General features: G+C 52.3%; 2 protein-coding genes and 1 long non-coding RNA gene across 5 annotated transcripts; 2 read left to right on the top strand and 1 right to left on the bottom strand.

Moving 5' to 3' along the window:
- The first annotated feature begins 1,761 nt into the window (after nucleotides 1-1,761).
- On the top strand, nucleotides 1,762-7,863 carry MANEAL (mannosidase endo-alpha like). 2 transcript variants are annotated; one of them, XM_077837726.1, is made up of 4 exons: nucleotides 1,762-2,379; nucleotides 4,744-4,853; nucleotides 5,397-5,473; nucleotides 6,281-7,863. In XM_077837726.1, exons 1-4 carry the CDS (start codon nucleotides 1,896-1,898, stop codon nucleotides 6,915-6,917), a joined length of 1,308 nt encoding a protein of 435 aa, XP_077693852.1. In that variant the 5' UTR covers nucleotides 1,762-1,895; the 3' UTR covers nucleotides 6,918-7,863. The 2 variants fall into 2 exon arrangements, with proteins under 2 accessions (XP_077693852.1, XP_077693851.1); XM_077837725.1 differs by having other exon boundaries at nucleotides 5,394-5,473.
- Nucleotides 7,864-9,193: 1,330 nt separating this feature from the next.
- Nucleotides 9,194-15,358, bottom strand: YRDC (yrdC N6-threonylcarbamoyltransferase domain containing). Its single transcript, XM_077837727.1, has 6 exons — nucleotides 15,196-15,358; nucleotides 13,884-14,079; nucleotides 13,019-13,133; nucleotides 11,464-11,583; nucleotides 10,844-10,986; nucleotides 9,194-10,476 (listed from the first exon to the last, which is right to left on the bottom strand). The coding sequence occupies exons 1-6, from the start codon at nucleotides 15,356-15,358 to the stop codon at nucleotides 10,407-10,409; spliced, it is 807 nt and encodes a 268-aa protein (XP_077693853.1). The 3' UTR covers nucleotides 9,194-10,406.
- Nucleotides 11,305-19,072, top strand: LOC144277136 (uncharacterized). Of its 2 annotated transcripts, none has more exons than XR_013348400.1 (4): nucleotides 11,305-11,390; nucleotides 17,612-17,777; nucleotides 18,354-18,473; nucleotides 18,823-19,072. It is a non-coding gene; the product is annotated as an uncharacterized LOC144277136 (long non-coding RNA). The 2 variants fall into 2 exon arrangements; XR_013348399.1 differs by lacking the exon at nucleotides 11,305-11,390 and adding an exon at nucleotides 15,635-16,596.
- Nucleotides 19,073-21,002: the final 1,930 nt, after the last annotated feature.

Genomic DNA, 21,002 nt, shown 5'->3' with positions numbered 1-21,002 from the left:
ACTCCTTGCCCCCGCGGTGGATGGGCTGCTTCAGGCTGGTTGTTTCTGCGTGTGTCGGGCCTGCCCGCACCGATTCCGGCCCGAGCGCTTCCTCCCTCCGTTCCCGCTGCGCGGACGTTTCTGCGGGATCCGCTCAGGCTGTGGAAGCGCAGCGCCGCGGGCGGGCGGAGTGCGGAGCTGCAGCCCCGGCGGCAGCCAGCAGGGGTCCCCACCTCCCCCGCTGCCGGGCGGGGACGGCTCGGGGCCGGGCCCGCAGCGCAGAGCGGAGCCGCCGCCCCGCTGGCCGGAGCCGCGCCGGAGCGGGGGGGCCGCGGCGCCCGTGAGCGCGCTTGGCCTCGGCCGCGGGGGCCGCGCGGGCCGGGACCGGCCGAGCCGGGCACCCGGGGACCGACCGACCCCCCCCCCCCCGTGACCGCCCCCCCCCGCGGGACTGACCGGCCCCCCCGCACCCCCGTGACCGACAGACCGGCCCCCCCCGTGACCGCCCCCCCCCCGCGGGACTGACCGGCCCCCCCGCACCCCCGTGACCGACAGACCGACCCCCCCCGTGATCGCCCCCCCCCCGCGGGACTGACCGGCCCCCCCGCACCCCTGTGACCGACCGACCGACCCCCCCCTCCGACCGAGCCCCCTGCGTGACCGCCCCCCCCCCGCGGGACTGACCGGCCCCCCCGCACCCCCGTGACCGACAGACCGACCCCCCCCGTGACCGCCCCCCCCCGCGGGACTGACCGGCCCCCCCGCACCCCCGTGACCGACAGACCGGCCCCCCCCGTGACCGCCCCCCCCGCGGGACTGACCGGCCCCCCCCGTGACCGACAGACCGACCCCCCCCGTGACCGCCCCCCCCCGCGGGACTGACCAGCCCCCCCGCACCCCCGTGACCGACAGACCGACCCCCCCGTAACCGCCCCCCCCGCGGGACTGACCGGCCCCCCCGCACCCCCGTGACCGACAGACCAACCCCCCCCCGTGACCGGCCCCCCCCCCGCGGGACTGACCCGCACCCCCGTGACCGACAGACCGACCCCCCCCTCCGACCGAGCCCCCCGCGTGACCGCCCCCCCCCCGCGGGACTGACCGGCCCCCCCGCACCCCTGTGACCGACCAACCGACCCCCCCCCTCCGACCGAGCCCCCCACGTGATCGACCCGCCCCCCGTGACCAACCGTCCCGCCCACGCCCCTGTGACCGACCAACCCCCCCCCCGCGCCCAACTGACTGTCCCGTGACAGCCCCGCCCCCCATGTGACCGACCCCCCGTGACCGACCGACCCCCCCAGCCCCCATGTGATCGACCGACCCCCCCCCGCCCTCGTGACCCGCGCCCCTGTGACCGACCGACCCCCCCATGTGACCAACCCCCCCCACGACCAACCCGCCCCGGGGACCGACTCCCCCTGCACCCGCCCAACTCCCCCTCCCACGCCCGCCCCTCCCCCCCCCGGGGACCGACTGACCCGTGCGCCCCCCCGGGGACTGACCGACAGACTGACACACACGCACCCCCTCCCCCCGGGGACTGACGGACACCCAAGCACCCCATCGGGGCCCGACCAACCGCTGGGCCCGAATAACTGACACCCCCTGCCCCAGGGACAGACCGACCCGACCGGGCCCAACCCTCCCCCAGTGACCGACCGACTCCCCCACCGCTGGGCCCGACTGACTGACCGACCAACACTCCCCCCCGTGTGACCAACCCCCCCCCCCGTGTGACCAACCCCCCGCCTCCCTCCCCCCGTGACTGACTGCCCACCCCCCCAACCCCTCTTACCTGCGCAGCCACTGGCCTGCGCTGGCCCTGACCCCGTCCCCCAGCCCATCCGCTACTGGGGGGGAGGGTGACTGACAGACCCTTGGCTGCCCCCTCCCCTGGTGCAGCCCCCGGCGCCATGGCCCGGCTGAGGCGCAGAGCCTGCATTGCCCTCTTCCTCTTCACCCTCTTCATCTTCGGCACCATGATGGGCCTGCGGACTCTGAAACCCTCTGATGGCTTCTCAGACCTGGCCCCGGGGCTGGAGCTGGTGCCCTTCGCCGAGCGAGGGGAAAGGCGCTCTGTCTCCCAGGAGGCCGTCTCCCGGCCTCAGGTGGCCGCCAGCAGTCACGCCAAGGCACCAACGCCGCCCATGGACTACGACCTGCACATCTTCTACTACATGTGGTATGGGAACACCCACTTCGAAGGAAAGTACCTGCACTGGGACCATGTCATGGTGCCGCACTGGGACCCCAAGATATCCGCCAGCTACCCCAAAGGGCGGCACAGCCCCCCAGAGGACATTGGCTCTAGCTTCTACCCTGAGCTGGGACCTTACAGCTCCAGGGACCCTGAAGTGCTGGAGGAGCACATGAACCAGCTGAGAGCGGCAGCAGTTGGTAAGGATGTCCTGACATGTTTCATCGTCTTGTCAATGCACCTAACAGTTTCATAGATGTTGGGTACCAAACGAGGCCCCAGTCCTACAAGCGGATCTGTGCAGGTGAGCCTCTGCATCCATGCAGCACCCCAGCGAAATCACTGGTGTTCCAGGCACAGACCTGCTTGCTGGAGTCGAGCATTAGTGTTGAAATCCGTCAGGGGTACACGAGATAATATTTTTTTAAATACTGGAAAAATAACTCATAAACTGCTTTAACCCCAATTCAGAGAGGATAGCATCACAACTTTCAGTGTTCGGGTGTATGTATTTGAATTTTCATCCACAGTGAAGTTTCCGGACAAAGACTACGTTGCTTTGTACCTTTAACCCATGGTGAAGGCCAGATGGTGACAAGGGAGTTAAGTTAACAAGGATGTAAGCACCAAGGTGGGAGAGGAGACCCTGAGGGTGCTACAAGGCAGTCACAGTAGGAGTAATAGGAATAAATTAAAGGAAAATTTAGACTGAATGTCAAGGAAAATGCACCTTTTAGTAAGTGTTTCTGCATGCTTAATTTTACTCATGTGCGCACTCACAGTGAAGTTAAGGGGGCTGCTTGCATGACTCAAGTTAAGCAGGTGAGTGTTTGCAGGATGGGGATGCATAGTTACAAACCCCAGGACATTAAAAGAGCCTTTGGCTGAGTGCAAGGATCTGAGAGACTTTCATTCTACAAACTGGAGTATAACTTCTACATGAAGACTTAGAAAGCACTGGTTAAAACTCATCAAAAATGCAGCTTGTAGCAAAGCTATTCAACCTTAACTTTTAAAAATTCGCAAACAGTATGCCTTTTGCCTTCCCAAAAAGGAAAAGAAAGTTATTTAAGACCAGAAGGCGTTGCTGGAATGAAAATAGTACTGATAGATTGGGCCCATTCTATGCTTGCCTTCAAGGCTAAGTGTTTTCTTTTTAACTTGCATGTTTTGCTGGGTAGCTTGCAAAGTGTAGCAGTATAAATACAGCAGAGCAATTCTGTACTGTACTGAACAGCCTATTAGCACTGGTAGAAAAGTATATTTTATTAAGAGATCAGCCTCTTCCAATTCCTGTGCTGTACAGGATCCCCCGGGACAAGTGAATTCCAACATTAAACAGATGCTATAAATTGCCAAAGCTGGCTCTTGAATGGGGCAAACATCCCAGCTCTCATGATACGAAAGATATCAGGGACCTTTGATTCCAAGAGTTCAGGACCCCTGTTGGAGATGTGGCAGCCTACTGCTCCCTCGAATGGGCCTGAATTAGTTGTACATTCTCTCTGTCACCAGCACCTCTTCATGTAGCATTGCGTGCGATATTTTTTTATCTTGGAGATTTCCCATCCAAGTACTGGCCCAGCCTAGTCTGCTGTCAAGATCAGATGAGGTCACAGCAGGAAGATAGTGTGAACCAGATCAAAACAAACTCTCATTATCACTATCAAAATTGGCTCCCTTTCAGTGACAAGTGAGTGAGTCAGGTAATGACATCTTTATATTCTCATTAATCAAGTAGTGAGCAATGGGAAGTCAGTTTGTGCCAGTTCATCCTAATCTGGCCTTGTATTAAAGTGGCTTTGCTTGCCCAGCATTCAGTCTAATAGTTCTCCAACCATCACCTGAGAAGCAGCTTGCTAGTTTGGGACTGTTAAGCACAGGTGACATTTCAGCACCCCCTGCTATGGACAGCTCCATTATTAAATTACAGGGCTGGTGAACAAAAACCTCCTTTCAAGCCAGATGCTTTTCCTTCAAGAAAGGTCACCTTACAGCGTTTACCAGTGTTCTTTCAATTAACCCTTTCCATTCCAGATGCAGTGTCTTTGTGGTATAACAGGATTGAAAAAACACCTCTGCGGCAGATCTTGCACATAACTAAACTGGAACACATTATTAATACAGACTAGTATCTTTCCACTATGCACTAGGTCAGGCACTTCGAACTGCTCCTCCTGTAGAACTCTGCCATGGATGGTGCTATTCAGAAAAGGATTGAGAATTTAACTTCATTCTGAGGAATTCTCAAGCTGTTACCCTGCTAACGGTACGGACATAATGCTTGAGGACAATTATAACCATCTCCCCGCACCTGGGTATCAAAACAGAGGATCCAGGCTGGGTAGAGCCAGTGGTTCAGACCCTCCTATTTTAAGGGATCTCCTTCCTAAATCTGAGATTTAACTGCTTTGACAACTAAGCTTAGAGGACTCTGTGCAATTGTTAGAATGACTAGAAATAAGGTTGAGTTCTGGTGCTGCATGGGAGAGGCAGAAGGCAGGCAGGGGTTTAAATATCAATGCATTTGGTTGGTCCTGATCTCCTTCTGCAACTTGTTGCAGGAGTCCTGGTTTTGTCTTGGTACCCACCTGGTCTGGCAGATGATAATGGGGAGCCATCAGATAGTCTTGTGCCATTTATCTTGGATGCTGCACACAGATATGCCATAAAGGTAAGACTGCTCTCTCTCGTTGTTTGAAGCTATTAAACTAATTGCTCAAATTAGCCAGGAATTGCCACGGTGCTTCTCCAGCAGGAGCGTGCTCTGCAGTCTCAGTGGCTTTGTATTATTTTTAACAGGTCATTATGGGAGGTAGTGGGGAGTCTTTATTTTGCAACAGCTGAGCACAAACAAGGATCACTTCATGAGAGGGCTTTACAGCTTGTTCTCACAGCTATTAAAACTAGTCTGGACAAACAGGGATAGGTTACATGCCCTATTATGTGTCAGAGGGGTACCCATATTAGTCTGTATCCACAAAAACAACGAGGGGTCTGGTGGCACCTTAAAGACTAATTCAATTTGTTAGTATTTATGATGCCCTCTTATGATGGAACAGACCCTCAGTCTGTTTCCTGCAAGGGGGCTGCCTAGGCAGCTTCTGGATGCTCTGTGATGAATGGACACTGTGACCTCTTCAAAGGGTCTGGAACTTACTGACTGTCACAAGGAAAGCATGTGCTTGTCACCATGTCTCCATGATTTATTTTGAAGGTTGCCTTCCACATCCAGCCATACAAAGGGCGCGACGACCGCACTGTGCATGAGAACATTAAATACATCGTAGACAAGTAAGTCTGGGCTTTCAGTAGCTGCCACAAGAGCATAGTTCAGGCCCAACTCTGTGCTGAGATACAAAGCAGTGTCATGTCAACCATGTCTGTCTTGTACTAAACTTCTTGCTAGCGCTGTATATGAACTAAGTAAGTTATGCCACAGGGTGCTGTAGCAGAGAAATGCAACAGCATCCCACCAAGCCCTTTACTTATATGTCATCCTCAGCAACCCTTATAAAGTGAGTATATTAGCCCCAGAGTCTGTAGAAAAGGCCATTGCCAGAGATGTTTAAATCTTATTTTCTTGTTAATGCTGGGGAATAAAGAGCTTTTCACTGTGGGTCACTAGCTGGAATGCAGGCGAACCAGGCAGTAACCAAAAGCTATTACCATCCATCGGGGGATCTCTCACCAGTTTGTAAGTGCGCACATGTCCCCAGTGCATTTATTGGCATGTCGATGGTGGTCACCACTGCAGAATATCTCAAGTATAAATTAGTCTGATGGAGTCTCTCAGGGAATGCAACAAAGCTTTCCTGTTCCTCAAGGCATTCCCTCAGGGTGGTAAAATGGGTCTGAAATATTGATCAGTCCAGTGCAACATCCTCCCCTTTGTCTAACCATGGGCAATGCAGCTGAACCATTCTAGTAAACGGTGACACAGGGAGCATGCAAAGGCCTAAAGTGGAACTACCAGGGCATGCAACTGACTGGGCTTCAGGCTGCACTTGCCTTGTAATGGGCATACCTGCCTGCTAGTCAGCATGGGACTTGCTCCCCAGGTGCCGATACTTACTGTAATGGTCTGTTCTTTCTCTGTAGATATGGATCTCATGCAGCTTTTTATAAATGCAAGACCAGTACAGGACGGAGCCTCCCAATGTTTTACATATATGATTCTTACCTGACACCCCCTGAATCCTGGGCCAAGCTCTTCACCCAGTCAGGCTCTCATTCCCTCCGCAATACCCCTTATGATGCAGTGTTCATAGCACTGCTAGTGGAAGAAGGACACAAGCACGATATTCTCTCTGCAGGATTCGATGGCATGTACACATATTTTGCATCCAATGGCTTCTCTTTCGGCTCATCCCACCAGAACTGGAAAGCTATCAAAGCCTTCTGTGACTCAAACAACCTGATGTTCATTCCCAGCGTTGGCCCAGGCTACATTGACACTAGTATCCGCCCGTGGAACAACCACAACACTCGCAACAGAGTCAACGGAAAATATTATGAAACGGCTCTGCAGGCTGCACTCATGGTGAGGCCAGAGATAGTCTCCATCACTTCCTTCAACGAGTGGCATGAAGGCACTCAGATTGAGAAAGCGGTGCCCAAGAAGACACTAACACGCCTCTATCTGGACTACCTGCCTCATCAGCCCAACATGTATCTGGAGCTGACCCGCAGGTGGGCAGAACACTTTAGCAAGGAGAAGGAGAATTGGCTGATGTGATTATTATGTACGGGAAGCCTTCAGATAGCCTGTCTTTGCTTTATGAAAAAGGTCACGTTAAAAAGAATCGGTTGGGAAAAGCAGATTATGGGTCACAGTCTCTGTTCAGGACTGATGCGTTTGTTCGGGTCGCTAAATAGAGTGTTCTCCATGAACAGCCCTAAGGCTGGTTTGAGCACCAACTCCACAACCCCAGGAGGAAATGTCAGTGAGCAGAGGGGTCTCTAAGCAGCAGTCTGTTCTATTGCAGCTGTGAGTTTAGTACAGATGTCCCTTTCAAAGCCCTGCTGGAGCTGAACTGGCCTGTAAGTGACCAGGCCAGGGAATGAATGAGCAAGAGATCTGTTTTTCTTACCATGCATATGTTTAGTGTGATATTTTAGATATTAGCTGGGCTCCTACCCCCAGCATGTATTTTATCCTATGCCCTTCACCAGTTGCCTGCTGATTACATATTCCACACACCACTAGGAGCTCTGACAATTAACTTCCCTTATTAGCTGGTTGAAACAAAGAGTTAATTGTTCCTCAAAATTGTTTATTGTAGAACAAACCTATGCAATTAAATACCCTTTGGGTTGGGTGGTGTTAGTGAGCCACTGTATCCAAATAACTAAAAATAATTAGAGCTGGAATTTAACCTATTATCTGTATTGGCAACCAATGAACTGCAGTGATCTGTACTAAATGCCCTTTTAGTGTTTCACATGTTCAAAACTTAGCCTTAACTTTGTTTTATCTCCTCTCTAGAATCAAGTGAAGTGTGACCACTTGCAATAAAATGTAACTGAAAATACTAATGTGTTTTCCCAGAAGGAAGTTACATCACTATAGAATAAATACCCCTTTTTGTAACTATCGTACATCCAGTCCCTTCTAAATTTGGTGTTTTAAGAATTCATTTGTACTTGTCTTTTTATCAATAAAGTGAGAAGTGGCAGCTTTAGATCTGAGTTAGTGCATGAGGTTCTCCCTTGTCACATTAATTATGCTTAATTTATACAAATTCTGACTTTTACTGCACAGTGACAGCACTAATGGTTTCATTTTTCTCCATTTAATGGAAATGATTGAAAACACGCTCTATCTAGCCGCTCATGCTTGGTCGAGAGAATTAGAATCATAGACATGTAAGATTCTAAGGGAGCTCAAGAGGTCATATTGTCCAGTGGTTCTCAGACTGTGGGTCAGGCTTCAGTTTTGGCCCCCGCACCTGGGGTAACATACTGCAGTAATTTTTGTTGTCAGAAGGGGATCATGGTGTAGTGAAGTGTGAGAACCCCTGATCTAGTCCATTCCCTATACTCAAGCAGGACCAAGTAAACCTAGACCATCCCAGTCAGGTGTTCGTCTAACCTGTTCTTAAATAACCTAAACCTCATCTCCCTTGCTGCAGATTAAGCTGTTTAAACCTTGTCCTACCTTCAGTGGACACAATTTATCACGGTCCTCGTGATAACAGCATTTGACATGGTTGAAGATGTATCAGATTCCCACCCATCAGTCTTTTCTCAGGACCCATTTTAACAACCCTTTGTCATAGGTCAGGTTTTCTAAACCTCATATGTTTGTTGCTCTCCTCTGGTCTCGTCCCAATTTGGCACCCAAAACTGAACCTAACACTCCAGCCAACACTTTAGTGGGGCTGAATAGTGGCACAATTGTCTCCCATGTCTTACATACAACACTGCTGTTAATACAGCCCAGGCTGCCTTTCTTGGAAACTGCATCATAGTGGTGGGTCATATTCAATTTGTGATCCGCTGTAACCCCCAGATCCTGTTCAGCTTTCCTGCCCCTAACTACTTATTCCCCATTTGTTTGTTTGATTTTTCCTACCTAAGTGAAGTACTTTACTTTGCACTTGTCTTTATTGAATTTCATCTTATTGGTGGTTTCAGACCAATTTTCCAGTTTGTCAAGGTCATTTTGCATTCTAATCCTGTCCTCTGAAGTGCTTTCAACCCCTCCCACTTTGGAGTCATCTGCAAATTTTATACACTTCCATCAGGTCCTGCCAACTTAGTGCAAGAGTGGAATAAGCAAAGAGCTATCCTATGGTTGCATCTCACTCACCAAAGCATCTGGGTTATAAAGCCCTTGTTCATCTTTTTCAAGATTTGATAAGGGTCCAGCTGCTCCATGTCTTGCTGCATGGATGGGCCTGGTTTAGCAGAGTAGTTGCTAGTCAAACCCTCATCTCGACAACAAGTAACTGTAGGCTGCAGAGATTAGTCTTCCAAAGATGAAAAGCCACCACCTCCAAAAAGTAACAGTGTACGTACAAAATTTACACTTTAATGGCACTAACACAAAGAGGCATTGCAGAGATCCAAACACCTTAAATCTAAGCATTTATAACAGAATTGTGTTTCAAAAAACACAGTTTGGTCACCAGTTTTTAAACACTAATAAATATCACCATGAACAGATTAATTACATTTTAGTGTTCCCAGAAGAGTAAATACTGGCTCAGACCCTTTTCGCCTCCTCCTATTGTTCTAATAATCTCACTGAATTAAGATTTATAAAAACTACAGACTGATTCTAGTCCGCAGGTCAGCTAAGTAGGGAAAGCAACAACTTCATGGGTGATGAAGGGAACAGTTCATGAGGGACTCAAAAGATTGCACTTCAGGGTCTGTCCTTTCTCCTTTTACAAGGAAAACAAACGGAAGAATTTAGTCTAGTATCAGGATTAGCAACCATCACCTAAAAGTAAACCTTAGATGACTTGCAAAAGGGATGCTTTTTTGACAACTAAAGAGCAGCTGAAAAGTTTCTCCTGCTTGGCACCGTTAGAAATATCAGGTCTAGACTTGCTACTTTTTGCTGGAGAACAGTAAGATTATGGCATCATGAGAAACAGATTAAGCCAAAATAAAAAGCCATTTCCCTTTCAGGTGCTCCACTATTTAAGCCAAACACTCAGCAGACAGGTGGAAGAAGGATTCTCTCTACTAAAGGGGTCAAAGCTCACTCCTGCAAAACCAAGCAAGAGGAGACACTGTATTCCTGATATTTCTAAGTAAAACAGAAAAAACATTTAAAAACTGTGGTGTGTGTTTAAGTCAAAACAGCAATTGGTTGCCTCTAAATCTGAATCAAACCCAAGTGCTGTACACAGGTATTTCAGTAAAACACGATCCTCTGTCCCATGCAAGAACAGCAGTTTCCCAAAATATCGCAAATAGACGTTTATTTCAAATCCTAGTAAACCCCATTGCACAAGGCAAAAGATCCCTTGTACGGTAATCAGGGATATTACACTTGCACAAGGAGGTCAGAAGTACTTGGTTTGTTTCTTACAAACATGCACAGCAGACCAATAGCCATTACACACAAATGATGAAAAGACCCAAGGAGAGACATGAGGACTGATACAACCATTGACCTTATTAAACAAGACCTTTGACACTGGCTTCCTGAAGAGACAGGCACATGGTGCCCAGTTTTACTGACTCTGCACAGCTTCCAGAGTTTGGTATCTCACAAAGAAGGTGGTTCTGATGTCAAGCCGTATTTCTTCCCCAGGATTTCAACTGTCGGTGTCAGTGCACTATGGAAACAAAGGCAAGTAGCGTGGTGACTAGAAATAAGTTCCCATTTGCAGAACTCAGTTGGTTCCACAGTTTTGTAGAGAAAAAACGAGAACCAGCTGAGCAAGGTTATCTTCAGCCCAGCAGGGCAAAAGAGCGGTATATTATGAAATAGCAAGTTATATCCTGCTGAACCCAGTATCTGTCAATTTTCAGCATCTCTGGCCAGGCAAATTAGTTAGGTGTTAGAGAATGCTGCACTTTGAAAACATCCTACACTAACTGCTGTAGGGAAATGGGCAAAACAAGCCCCATGTTTTAACTTTCAGTTGCATTTTGTTTTACCTAAAGTGAAAGCTGCAGCTATGGTCAGCAAAGAGTGCTTACCAGCCAGGCCGAATAATGGTGTATTTCCCAGATACAGACAAGTCGACCACAGTTGACCCCAGACGACACTCTGGACTCTGGATATCTCCAATTACACCTCCATCAATGACCAGGGACAACTGAGGCCAAAGGTCTTGGAATTCCTGAGACAAGAAGGGAAAATTGGGTTCAGCCAACTAAGCATTTGAGGGGTTGTTGTTTTAGTTTTTAAATGGATACCACACGTGAAGCGCTGTCGGACTCTAGTGCCAGGGAAGATATCCCATTTCTCTGAGCTGAACACACCATAGACATCAGAACACACGCTTTCACTATTTTAGGAGCTACAAGTGCCCTCTAAGGATTCTCAGGTTCAGAACCATTTGCTACATAATCATGTTTAGTAAAGTACACAGGAAGCCTTTAAACAGTCTGCATTTTAAACTCTGCCCTTCCTCAATCTTTAAGGGAGGCTCCCAGCACAGCAGCAGGGATCTGTAGTCTATCGTGAAGGGGGTCTGTAACAGAAGGACGAGGAACAACCACCATGGGAAAAGTGGTACAACAGGTTAGTAGCTTCTCCCAACTCCTATCTGAAATCCTAGCACGGCAGTTCTCCCCAGTGACAAAACCAACCTTACCGAGACGGTCAGTGTGCTCGCCTGAGTACTGATGTTAGCGCTCGTTAAAGCCAGTGGTCCTGAACAAGCCTGTGCCACCTCCCTAACGAAAGGGTGATTTGGAATACGAATGCCAACCAACTACAAGAGAAGAGAGGTGTGTTTATATGCAACAGCCAAAGAGAGGATACATTTATAGGCAACAGTCATTGAGCTACAGATCAACCACGTATCCCATTATGTTGTATGAAGCCCTGTTGACCTAAAGAAGTGTGGTCCAACTGGCAGCCTGAGGGCTGGATTTGGCCCACATAATGATTCCATCTTGCTGCTACCCCATCCACTTAACAATTTTCAGCTATGCTGGGACATGCCCAAACAGTGCAGGGGGAGCTGGTACCATTCAGCCCCACAGGCCCCCTGTGGAAAGTCCATAAGGGCTCTAGCTTCCCCACTCCTGCAGGAGGCTTGGGAAAGTACCAGGGCCTCCAGTTTCCTGCCAGCCTACAATGCCAGGTCTCTGGCAGGTGCTCTCCCATTGGGAGGTACTAAGGGCCCCCCAGCCTATTACCTCCTGTGCGGGTGGTGGGTCCCTGGCCACTGGGCTGCTGCACCACTGTCTCAGGCATGGCTGGAAGGGAGGGTAGTGGCTGCTGGGTCTCTACAGCCGCAGAGTCAGTGGGGGTGGGGGGGGGGGCCTGCTGTCCCTGCCTCCCTATGATCAGTGCAGCTGGCATCTCCCACTCCAAGACAGGGTGAGGGAATCTCTTTACTGCTGCACATGCCCCAGGGTCTGAGCACATGCACTGACCACAGCGAAGCCATGGCCAGTCTCCTCTCTGAGACTGGGATAGGGAAGGGGGATGAACTGCATACCATTCAAAATATTTCTGGAGGCACATCTGCCTTGATAGGTCATTGAAGTTCAACTTCTAATTTTTGGACTGTCAGAGAGGGAACTAAACAGGGGGTCTGAACTATGGACCACCTGTGGCCCTACTGACGGAGTTTCTCAGCTGGACAGCAACACCCTCAGCTGCTGCTTCCAATGTTCTGTTACAAATATTGAGATTGACATTGGGAGTCAAGTGCCAGAAACTTTTCCTCAGGGTTCTCACTAAGAGGTGAGCTATTATCTTATTTAATTTAGTTTTATTACTTCTTAACCCCCATTAACACCTTAATGGGTAAATTCTAAATGCTTTAAAACAAGTGATCTGATTCTAGAATCTGGAATTCTATTTCTGGATGTGGCCCACAGAATAAAATTTGGACCACAGAAAAGGAAGGATAGGTCTTTCTACCAGCTTCATACCTCAAGACAGTTTAACCACCCAGCACATCAAACACTACAAGTTATACCACATTCAGATAAGTGACAAGGACACCTACAAATATGTCCATCTTGGCACATGTTTGTTATTGACAGGGCAGGAACTAGCTTCAAGATGTCAATGAATACTGAATGCCGTGAACACACAACAAATGTGAGTGGGAAGGCCAAAGAACTACACACAAAGAAGATGGTGGTCACCTGTCAAATTGCAGAGATGTGTGTCATGTCCCAAAGACTTACCGATGTGAAAGGGTTCAGGTCTTTATTGAGTTCTTCTGAGCGCTGCAATACCAGGGTCACAGGTCCTGGGAGCAGGTCCCGTAGCAGCTCTTCTGGCACATTGACATGACAGTACCTATAAAGTACACTGAGATGTACTTAAAATTGCTACAAGATACAGTCACAAGAGACTAACCATCACTGGGAATGTTTCCATGCTCCCAGCTACCACAACTCCCTCCCCTGAAGTTTTACATTTTTGCTATTGCACAGTTGAGACAGGAAGCAAAATGCAACAAAAACAGGCTGGCCCTCCCTGACCAAAGCACCACACAGTGAGAATTTTGGCAGTCCATGACCCCTCTCTGAGGGAGATTTCCCTTCCCTGGGCTCTCTAGGTACATCTGTCCCCATTTCAGTGTACGGGACTAGGTACCTGCTCTACTGTAAGCTGTGCTGGACACAGATTCGAGACGCTCAGAAAGGATACAACTTAAAAAACTATTTGCAAACTCATCTTTTTCCCAAGGCCACCAACGTTAGATACTAAAACTGAATTCTGAGCATTCCATTTACTTTTGTGATTTACGCAGCTTGCATTTCTCTCAGCATGAACCACGAAGTCAAATCAGTCCAATTCACTTTTGCTTTTACTATACACCGCTCGGAGTATTAAAAACTGAAAAACAAAGCCGAGGGCAGCGACCTGGAAAGTGCCCAAGTGCTACAAAGGAAAGCTTGCTTTAAAGCAACTTTCCGCTGTGGTTTAATGAAGCGTGGGTCGTTTCTGATGGTTTCACAAAAGCTGTTTTTTAAAGGACCCAGCCTCACCCAGGCGGACACGGGGCCCTAGAGCTCAGTGTCCCCAGCCGAGGCACATGCTCACCTGTAAATATGCTCCACCTCGCCCAGGCAGATGGCCAGGGGTTTGCCTCCATGTCGCCCTTTCAGGTTATAGATCTTCTGGATGGCCGGGGAGCTCTGGGCCAGACACGCTACTCCGTAGATGGTGTCGGTGGGGAGCGCCACGAGGCCGCCCTCCCGCAGGACGGTCGCGGTGGCCTGGAGGGTCTCCCGCCAGCCTGGGGGGGAGCAGCGAGTGAGCCCCCGGCCCGGCCCCACTGCCGCAGCGACCCCAGCCCCGGTCTCTCGGGCCCAGCGGGGTCCCCGTCACCCGGCCCGGGCGCCCAGCGGCTCCCGCTGCCCCTGCAGAGAGAGGAGCCAGCCCAAGCCATGGCCCCCCGACCCCGACTCCGTGCCCCGGCCTCCCCCGCTTCCCTCGTGCCCCACCGCCGACCCCCCCCGAGCCCCCGGCCTCTCCCCACCCCCGCCCGGACCCTGCGCCCTGGCCTCCCCCACTTCCCTCGCGCCCCTCCGACCCCCCCCCGGGCCCCCCGCCTCTCCCCACCCCTGCCCCGCTCACCCGCCCCCACTTCCCTCGCGCCCCACCGACGACGACCCTCCCGGGCCCCCAGCACGCCTCCCCCCACCCCGTTTCCCTCATACCCCGCCACCGACTCCCCCCGGCCCCTGGCCTCTCCCCACCCCCGCCCCGACCCCCCCCCCCACTTTCCTCGCGCCCCGTCGCCGACCCCCCCCGGGCCCCCGGCCTCACCTCCCCCCACGCCCCGCCCCGACCCTGCGCCCCGGCCTCCCCCACTTCCCTCGCGCCCCGCCGACCCCCCCCGGGCCCGCCTCCCCCCACGCCCCGCCCCGCCCCCGTGCCCCGGCCTCCCCCACTTCCCTCGCGCCCCGCCGACCCCCCCGGGGCCCCCCGCCTCTCCCCACCCCCGCCCCGCTCCCCCGCCCCCACTTCCCTCGCGCCCCGCCGCCGCCGACCCTCCCGGGCCCCCGGCACGCCTCCCCCCACCCCGCTTCCCTCACACCCCGCCGCCGAACCCCCCCGGGCCCTGGCCTCTCCCCACCCCCGCCCCGACCCCCCCCCCACTTTCCTCGCGTCCCGCCGCCGACCCCCCCCGGGCCCCCGGCCCCGCCTCCCCCCACGCCCCGCCCCCGTGTCCCGGCCTCCCCCACTTCCCTCGCGCCCCGCCGACCCCCCCCCGGGCCCCCCGCCCCCACTTTCCTCGCTCCCCGCCGCCGACCCCCCCCCCCCCGGACCCGCCGCCTCTCCCCACCCCCACTTCCCTCGCGCCGCGCCGCGCCGCGCCCCGCCCCGGGCCCGCCCCGCCCCCGCTCACCCTGCGGGTCGCTCTGCGCCGCGCGGCGCCCGGGCCCGGGGAGCGGCAGCGGGCGGCGAAGGCTCCGCAGCCCCGCGGCCCATCCCGGCCCCGCGCCCCCCAGGGGCCCCTCAGCGGCGCGGGCCCAGCCGGCCAGCGCGCCTCGCCCGCGCGCGCTCAGCATGGGGGGAACTTCCGCTTCCGCTTCCGCGCGGAGGAGCCGCGATGACGTCATTCCGGTCGCGCTCCTCCTTAAAGAGACAGGCGCCTCCAACGCCGGGGTCTGTCCCCGGTCTGGGAGGGGCGTGGGGTCTCGTGGTGAGAGGGGGCGGGGCTGGGAGCCGGGACTCCTGGGTTCCATCCCTGGCTCTGGGAGGGGAGGGGGGTCTGGAGGGTTAGAGCTGGGGGAGGGGCTGGGAGCCCGGACTCCTGGGTTCTCTTGGGGCTGTCGGTGAGTTGCTGCCTGACCCCTTGGACAAGCCCCGTCGCCCTGGCTCCCAAGAGTCGACAGGGTCCTGCCCGGGAAGAGCCCGCCGCCCGCTCCCTGCCCTGCAGCGCGATGGCTCAGAGAGCCGCGCCCTTTGCTGCAGGTCCCCAGCGCCTGTGTTCCCAGGGGTTCAGAGCCCCATTGCCCTCATTTCACAGACCGGGAAACTGAGGCACGGGTCAGTGACAGAGCTGAGAGCAAAGTCCCGGTCTTCTGGCTCTCAGACCTACCCTCTTATCACTAACCCCTTGTGTCCCCCCGGAACTGGGAACAAAACCCAGGAGTCCAGACACCGACCATCCTCCTCTAAGCACTACACAAACTGGCTTCTGGATGTGACTTCCTTCCTTCTCCCCTCCCTCAACCCTGGGAACTTCACAAGTAAAACATTGACTGGTACTGAATTTAGAATGACCCTGGTGCTTTATGGCAATAAAGTTCTTGCAGAAGAAACTCATGGAATTTACTTATTACATGTGTGTCAGAGATCCACAGGATCTGTGCTATCCCCCAGCTTTTAAAGAGTCCCTCAGAGGAATCCCTTCCATGTGCCAGACCCTCAGGAGGTCCCACTCTCTTCAGGGTAGGCCATGAGGCCTCACTGTCTTCGAGTCTGACTGCCTGCACTCCAGCTTCACACCGTGAACTCTGCCCAGCGAGTCAACTGAGATAGACTCCTGATCAGAGATTTTACACTCTTCAGGGACGAATGCACTTCAGCGAGTATTTGCAGTGACCTCAGGCTGCCTTTCCAAAATGGAGCAGGGTTTGTCAACTGGAACACATCACTGGCAAATCCTTGGTTAGCCAAGAGAAGCAAAGATGAAGATACAGTCCATTCTGGCCAAGACAGTGCAATCAGCCAGCTAAGCTGCTTTGGAATCCATTTTGGCTTTCTCCCCTGACCTTGGCTCCGTCGTGTCTTTCAGTCCCAGGTGAGAGCCCTGTATCTTGCCAAAGACTACAGAAATCATTCCTCGTGATCCAAAGGATCCTGTGACAGCTCCATTTAATCTCGTAGTACCGGTCACAAAAGTCCTTCCTTGCTTTGTCAAATGACTGTTGTCCCAAGCTGGTGCAGGGCTGCCTGCTCTCTTTGGAGAGGACTCATCAAGATGGGTGCCACTCTCTCTTCTGGCACCCACCACAGGGACTTTTGATTTTACTACAGTGGACAGCAAAGAACAGAGACCTGTAGGAAATAATTTAGCAAAGCCGGAAGGAAGGAAGGAAAGAATAGGTTTCTTACAAAGACTACAGCTTTGCTTGAAGCCTTAAGAACACGATATAATTAGAGGTGCAGCCTGTTTAGAAATGGAACCAGCTGAGGTCTCAAGGGAAACAGGTGGAAGCAATTGACTCACTGAAGGACGTTATAAATAAGGCCTCAGCCGGCTGCTCTTAGAGAGCAGAAGGTGATGCTGGCTGCTTTTCTTCAGTGCCAATACTAGCTGGGAAAAAAAGCATGTTCTAGCTAAATAGTCCTCCTGGGGCAAAGAATTTACCATGTAACAAATAGTTTGAGAAAAACCTTCTGTTTTTTCTCTTTAAATCCTTTTGTGCTTGGAAGCTGCCTTATTTCCCAGGATGGTTTCTGAGTGTACAAGCTACTCAGTGGAGCAGGTCCCAGTGAAATTTCACTGTTTGCCTCAAGATTCTGTTCTGGCTTTTTGATAAACTTTTTCCTGGAGTGTAAGTGTTCATGTCAAACACTCCTTTGCCTAGCTTTGGAAATTGATGACCTATTAGATAATTTATCAATCTAGCTCAAATTGGGAATAAGTACCTTATTCACCACACCTTTCCTTGACCTCTAATGGCAGAGAGGCTAAAGAGACAAGCTCTGATTTTCTAGTTAACAGGGCCTGCTCCAGCACCACCCTGGGTTTTTAATTTGTTATTGGGAGCAGGGGAGAGAAACCCCTTATAACTGTGATTTTTTTTTTCCAGTGTTACTGATCCACTCTGGGAACTTGGTGAATTGGATGCCAACTACCACCCCTAACTGTCCTGCCCCTTAAGATTAAAACTAACTGCTCTCAGCTCTAGCTTGGCAATGGATGCAGAGGACGCTATGAAACAGGATGCTGAGCAGCCCCCAGACACTGCGTCACTGGTTTGTATGGCTGTACGAATGTGTGTGGTTTATGGTATGAGGAGATGGAGGCTGGCAGTAAGGATGAGGTTAGGTTTACATGTAAGAATAATTCAAATGTCTGTGCAGTTTGTCTTTTGTCAACACCATAAAGCAGCATTTTAACATGGACTCAAAGAAGGAGACTGAGCTGGCTCCGGCTCACCACCGTGCTCCAGTTAAGGGGCGGGGGTGTGGATGCAGTTCAGGTTAGGGGCAATACTCGAATTAACTCAGTGGTGAGGACAAGCCATGTGCCTAGCCCAGCTGCTGCCCTCTCTAGAGGGTTTGTTGCTTTTGTTGAAACACTGGTTCAATTTCCATGTTCAAGACACAGTGTAACTAATGTAACTGCTCCAGTCCTGTGGATTTCACAGAAACGCTGCTGGGCACTGCAGGCAGCTGCCAAGGAGGTTCCCATTGGAACTGCTGCTGCTTGCCAGGCCTGGTGCAGATTACGAGACCCACACTGGCTCTGGATGACAGAGCCCAGGGGGTCCCTAATTACTCTTCCCCTGACCCTGGAGAATGTCCTGTGGTGACTCCTCTCCTTTGCAGGTTGAAGGTGTGAGAACCCTGCTAAGATCCCTTGAAGTCCGGCAGCAGTGCCTCCTGGCAAACATTGCCAGCTGCGACGAGCTGATGGCAGAAATCACCAGTCTTCAGGCTGCTCTCTGTGTTGAGTATTGTGATCTTCCCCACTTTCCTTGCAGCAGGGCCTCTGTAAAGAGGGCCCCCGAGGGCTTTTCCTTTAACATTACATGACTGCCCAGCACAAGATGACGCAACTCCTGTAAGGAGCCCTGGTTTCCACAGGCCGTGTCTCCCTTGAATGGCAAGACCAGCGGGGGGTGGGGGTGGGCTGCTCCATTTCTTTTCAATTACTAAGTTCATTAGAAAATGTTATGATCTCTGGAAAGCAGCATCTTGACCCTAGTGCCGTGAGGTTGGTGGCACCCTTGAATTCTGTGTTAAAGTGGCTCCTGGGAGGCATTGGACTGATGCATGTGGTTTTATTATTTGCTAGACTCCTGCCAGAACAGAGGGCAGCTCCTTGCCTGTGCAAGAAGAGCACAAGAATTCCTGAAATGCTTAATGAGCTGATCACCTGGGGGCTATTGATGAAGGAAGCCACTACAACTCTCATTGCCTGTACCCTACAAAATCTACTTGGCCCCCTAGTCCCTGAACTCTTTGCATGCGTTTGGTGTGGGGTGTAAGTGCATGTTGCTGTGACCTCAACTCTCAATTGCGTTGTCTAGAAATAAATGACACAACTGTTTGCTCTAGCTCTGAGAAAGCTTCAGCCTGTCACAAGTTAATACCGTGGGAAAAGAAACAGCCTGACGACAAGCCCAGCTCTGATCACTGCTGCTAACCCTGGGCAGCTGACCCCACTCAAGCTCTCTGCTGTTGCCTTGGGTCACTAACAGGAAAGTAGATTCCCCTCCAGTCTCATGATCTTTTAGTGCACAGCTGGAACAGTTGCACTGCAGGGGCTGCATCTTGCCTTTTGTCCTGATGATCTGTCCCCTTTGTCCCCTCCTGCCTTCAGCAGAGGATAGCTCCAGGTTGTAAATTCCTTCCCCCTCATTCCTACCTGCACTTTGAATGGGGAGGAGTATTGCCATGGAGCAGTGACTCCTCCTTGAGGGAGTGTGAAACCTTTGACAGCACATCAAACAGCTCCTGCTACCTTGCTTTCTGCTCCATATGATTTAGGCCGCTCTGGGGGCTGGAGGAGATGCAGAAGACCAGCAGCTTGTGTGTCCTGCTTCCCAGCTGCCCTGGTTTGACACTAGACATTTCAGTTTAGGAGTTTGAGAGAGCTGCTGTCAGAGCCAACGTGCGTTGATTTCCTTCAGCCTGACTGAGAACAGGTTAAAGAGGGTGCCTACAATAATCATGGAAGAACTGACCCACTTTGGAGCTGCACAGTGAGGCTCGGAGCATTCTGCTCCTGGAAAGACAGGGCTGTGGCTCTGGCTGGAGTGAGATGAACCCTGAGTGTGGCCCCTGGTGTGCTCTGACCAATGCTTTGTACCTAAAGTGTGATCATCTCATGGGCCTTGTGCTTCCCCCATCTGTTTGTTGTATCCACCTATTTTATCATCACAGACTTGGTCCTTGTCCTGAAGAGCTTGATTCTCTCCCTTTCGTGTCTCAAGCATCTAGCACAATGGGGTCTCAATCCTGGAGTAGAGTTCCTTCGTGCTCCTGTAATACAAATCCTGGACCACTGACAATATAAGAGGGAAGAATACAAAGTCAGCTCAGCTGCTGTGGAGAGACTTGCCCAAACACTTCAGCCCTAAATTATTAGGGGCCTTATGTACCCCAAGGTCCTTAAATTGGCTCACCAGGTACTTGTACAGAGGCCAGCAGCCAGTACGGATTCCCTTGCCCCTAAAGCAAATAGGTGCCCTCCTTTGGCAGCTTCTGGATCATTTTTGAGAGGCCGGTTACTGTGCCTGAGCCAGGCTCTCAGCTATTTGAGGCTTTTCATGAATATGTAATGCCCATATGACCCTCTCTGTGTTAATGACTGCAGAGACCTGCAGTCCCTGCTAGCTGATGGTTATAAAGGGGTGGCAGGCTAAGCAGCAGCATGGTACAGTGGTTAGGGTACTAGCCTATGACTTGGGAGACCTGGGTTGCAGTCCATGCACCACCACAGACTTTCTGGGTAACCTTCAGTAAGTCACAGCCTCTCTACCTGCCAAATCACAAGTACCTCCCCAGGGTGTATGAACTCAGCTGCTACAGAATAAGTACAGAAGATAGATAATGCCAAGGCTGGGCAAAGAAGCCTTTCCTACTCTTATTCCTCAATCCTTATTTATAACGCATGGTCTAGAGCAGGAGTGGGCAAACTACAGCCTGTGGGCCGTTTTAAGTCAGCCCTCGAGTTCCCGCTGGGGAAGGGGGTCTTGGGCTTGCCCCCCTCTGGCACTCCAGTCAGGGAGCAGGGCTGGGGGCCGCTCCACATGGCTCACAGAAGCAGCCGCATGGCCCTGCTCTGGCTCCTACATGCTCTTATGGGAGCTGCAGGGGCAGTGCCTGCAGACGTAGCAGCATGCAGAGCTGCCTGGCTGTGCCTCCATGTAGGAGCCAGAGAAGGGACATGCTGCTGCTTCTGGGAGTTGCTTGAGGTAAGTACTGCCCGCAGCCTGCAACCCTGAGCCTCTCCCCATGCCCCAACCCCCT

Source organism: Eretmochelys imbricata, chromosome 19, assembly GCF_965152235.1.
Source record: "Eretmochelys imbricata isolate rEreImb1 chromosome 19, rEreImb1.hap1, whole genome shotgun sequence".
In the NCBI taxonomy this organism is placed as follows: Eukaryota; Metazoa; Chordata; order Testudines; family Cheloniidae; genus Eretmochelys; species Eretmochelys imbricata.
Note: the sequence above shows the minus strand (reverse complement) of the source record. Positions and strands in the feature narration are given on the sequence as shown.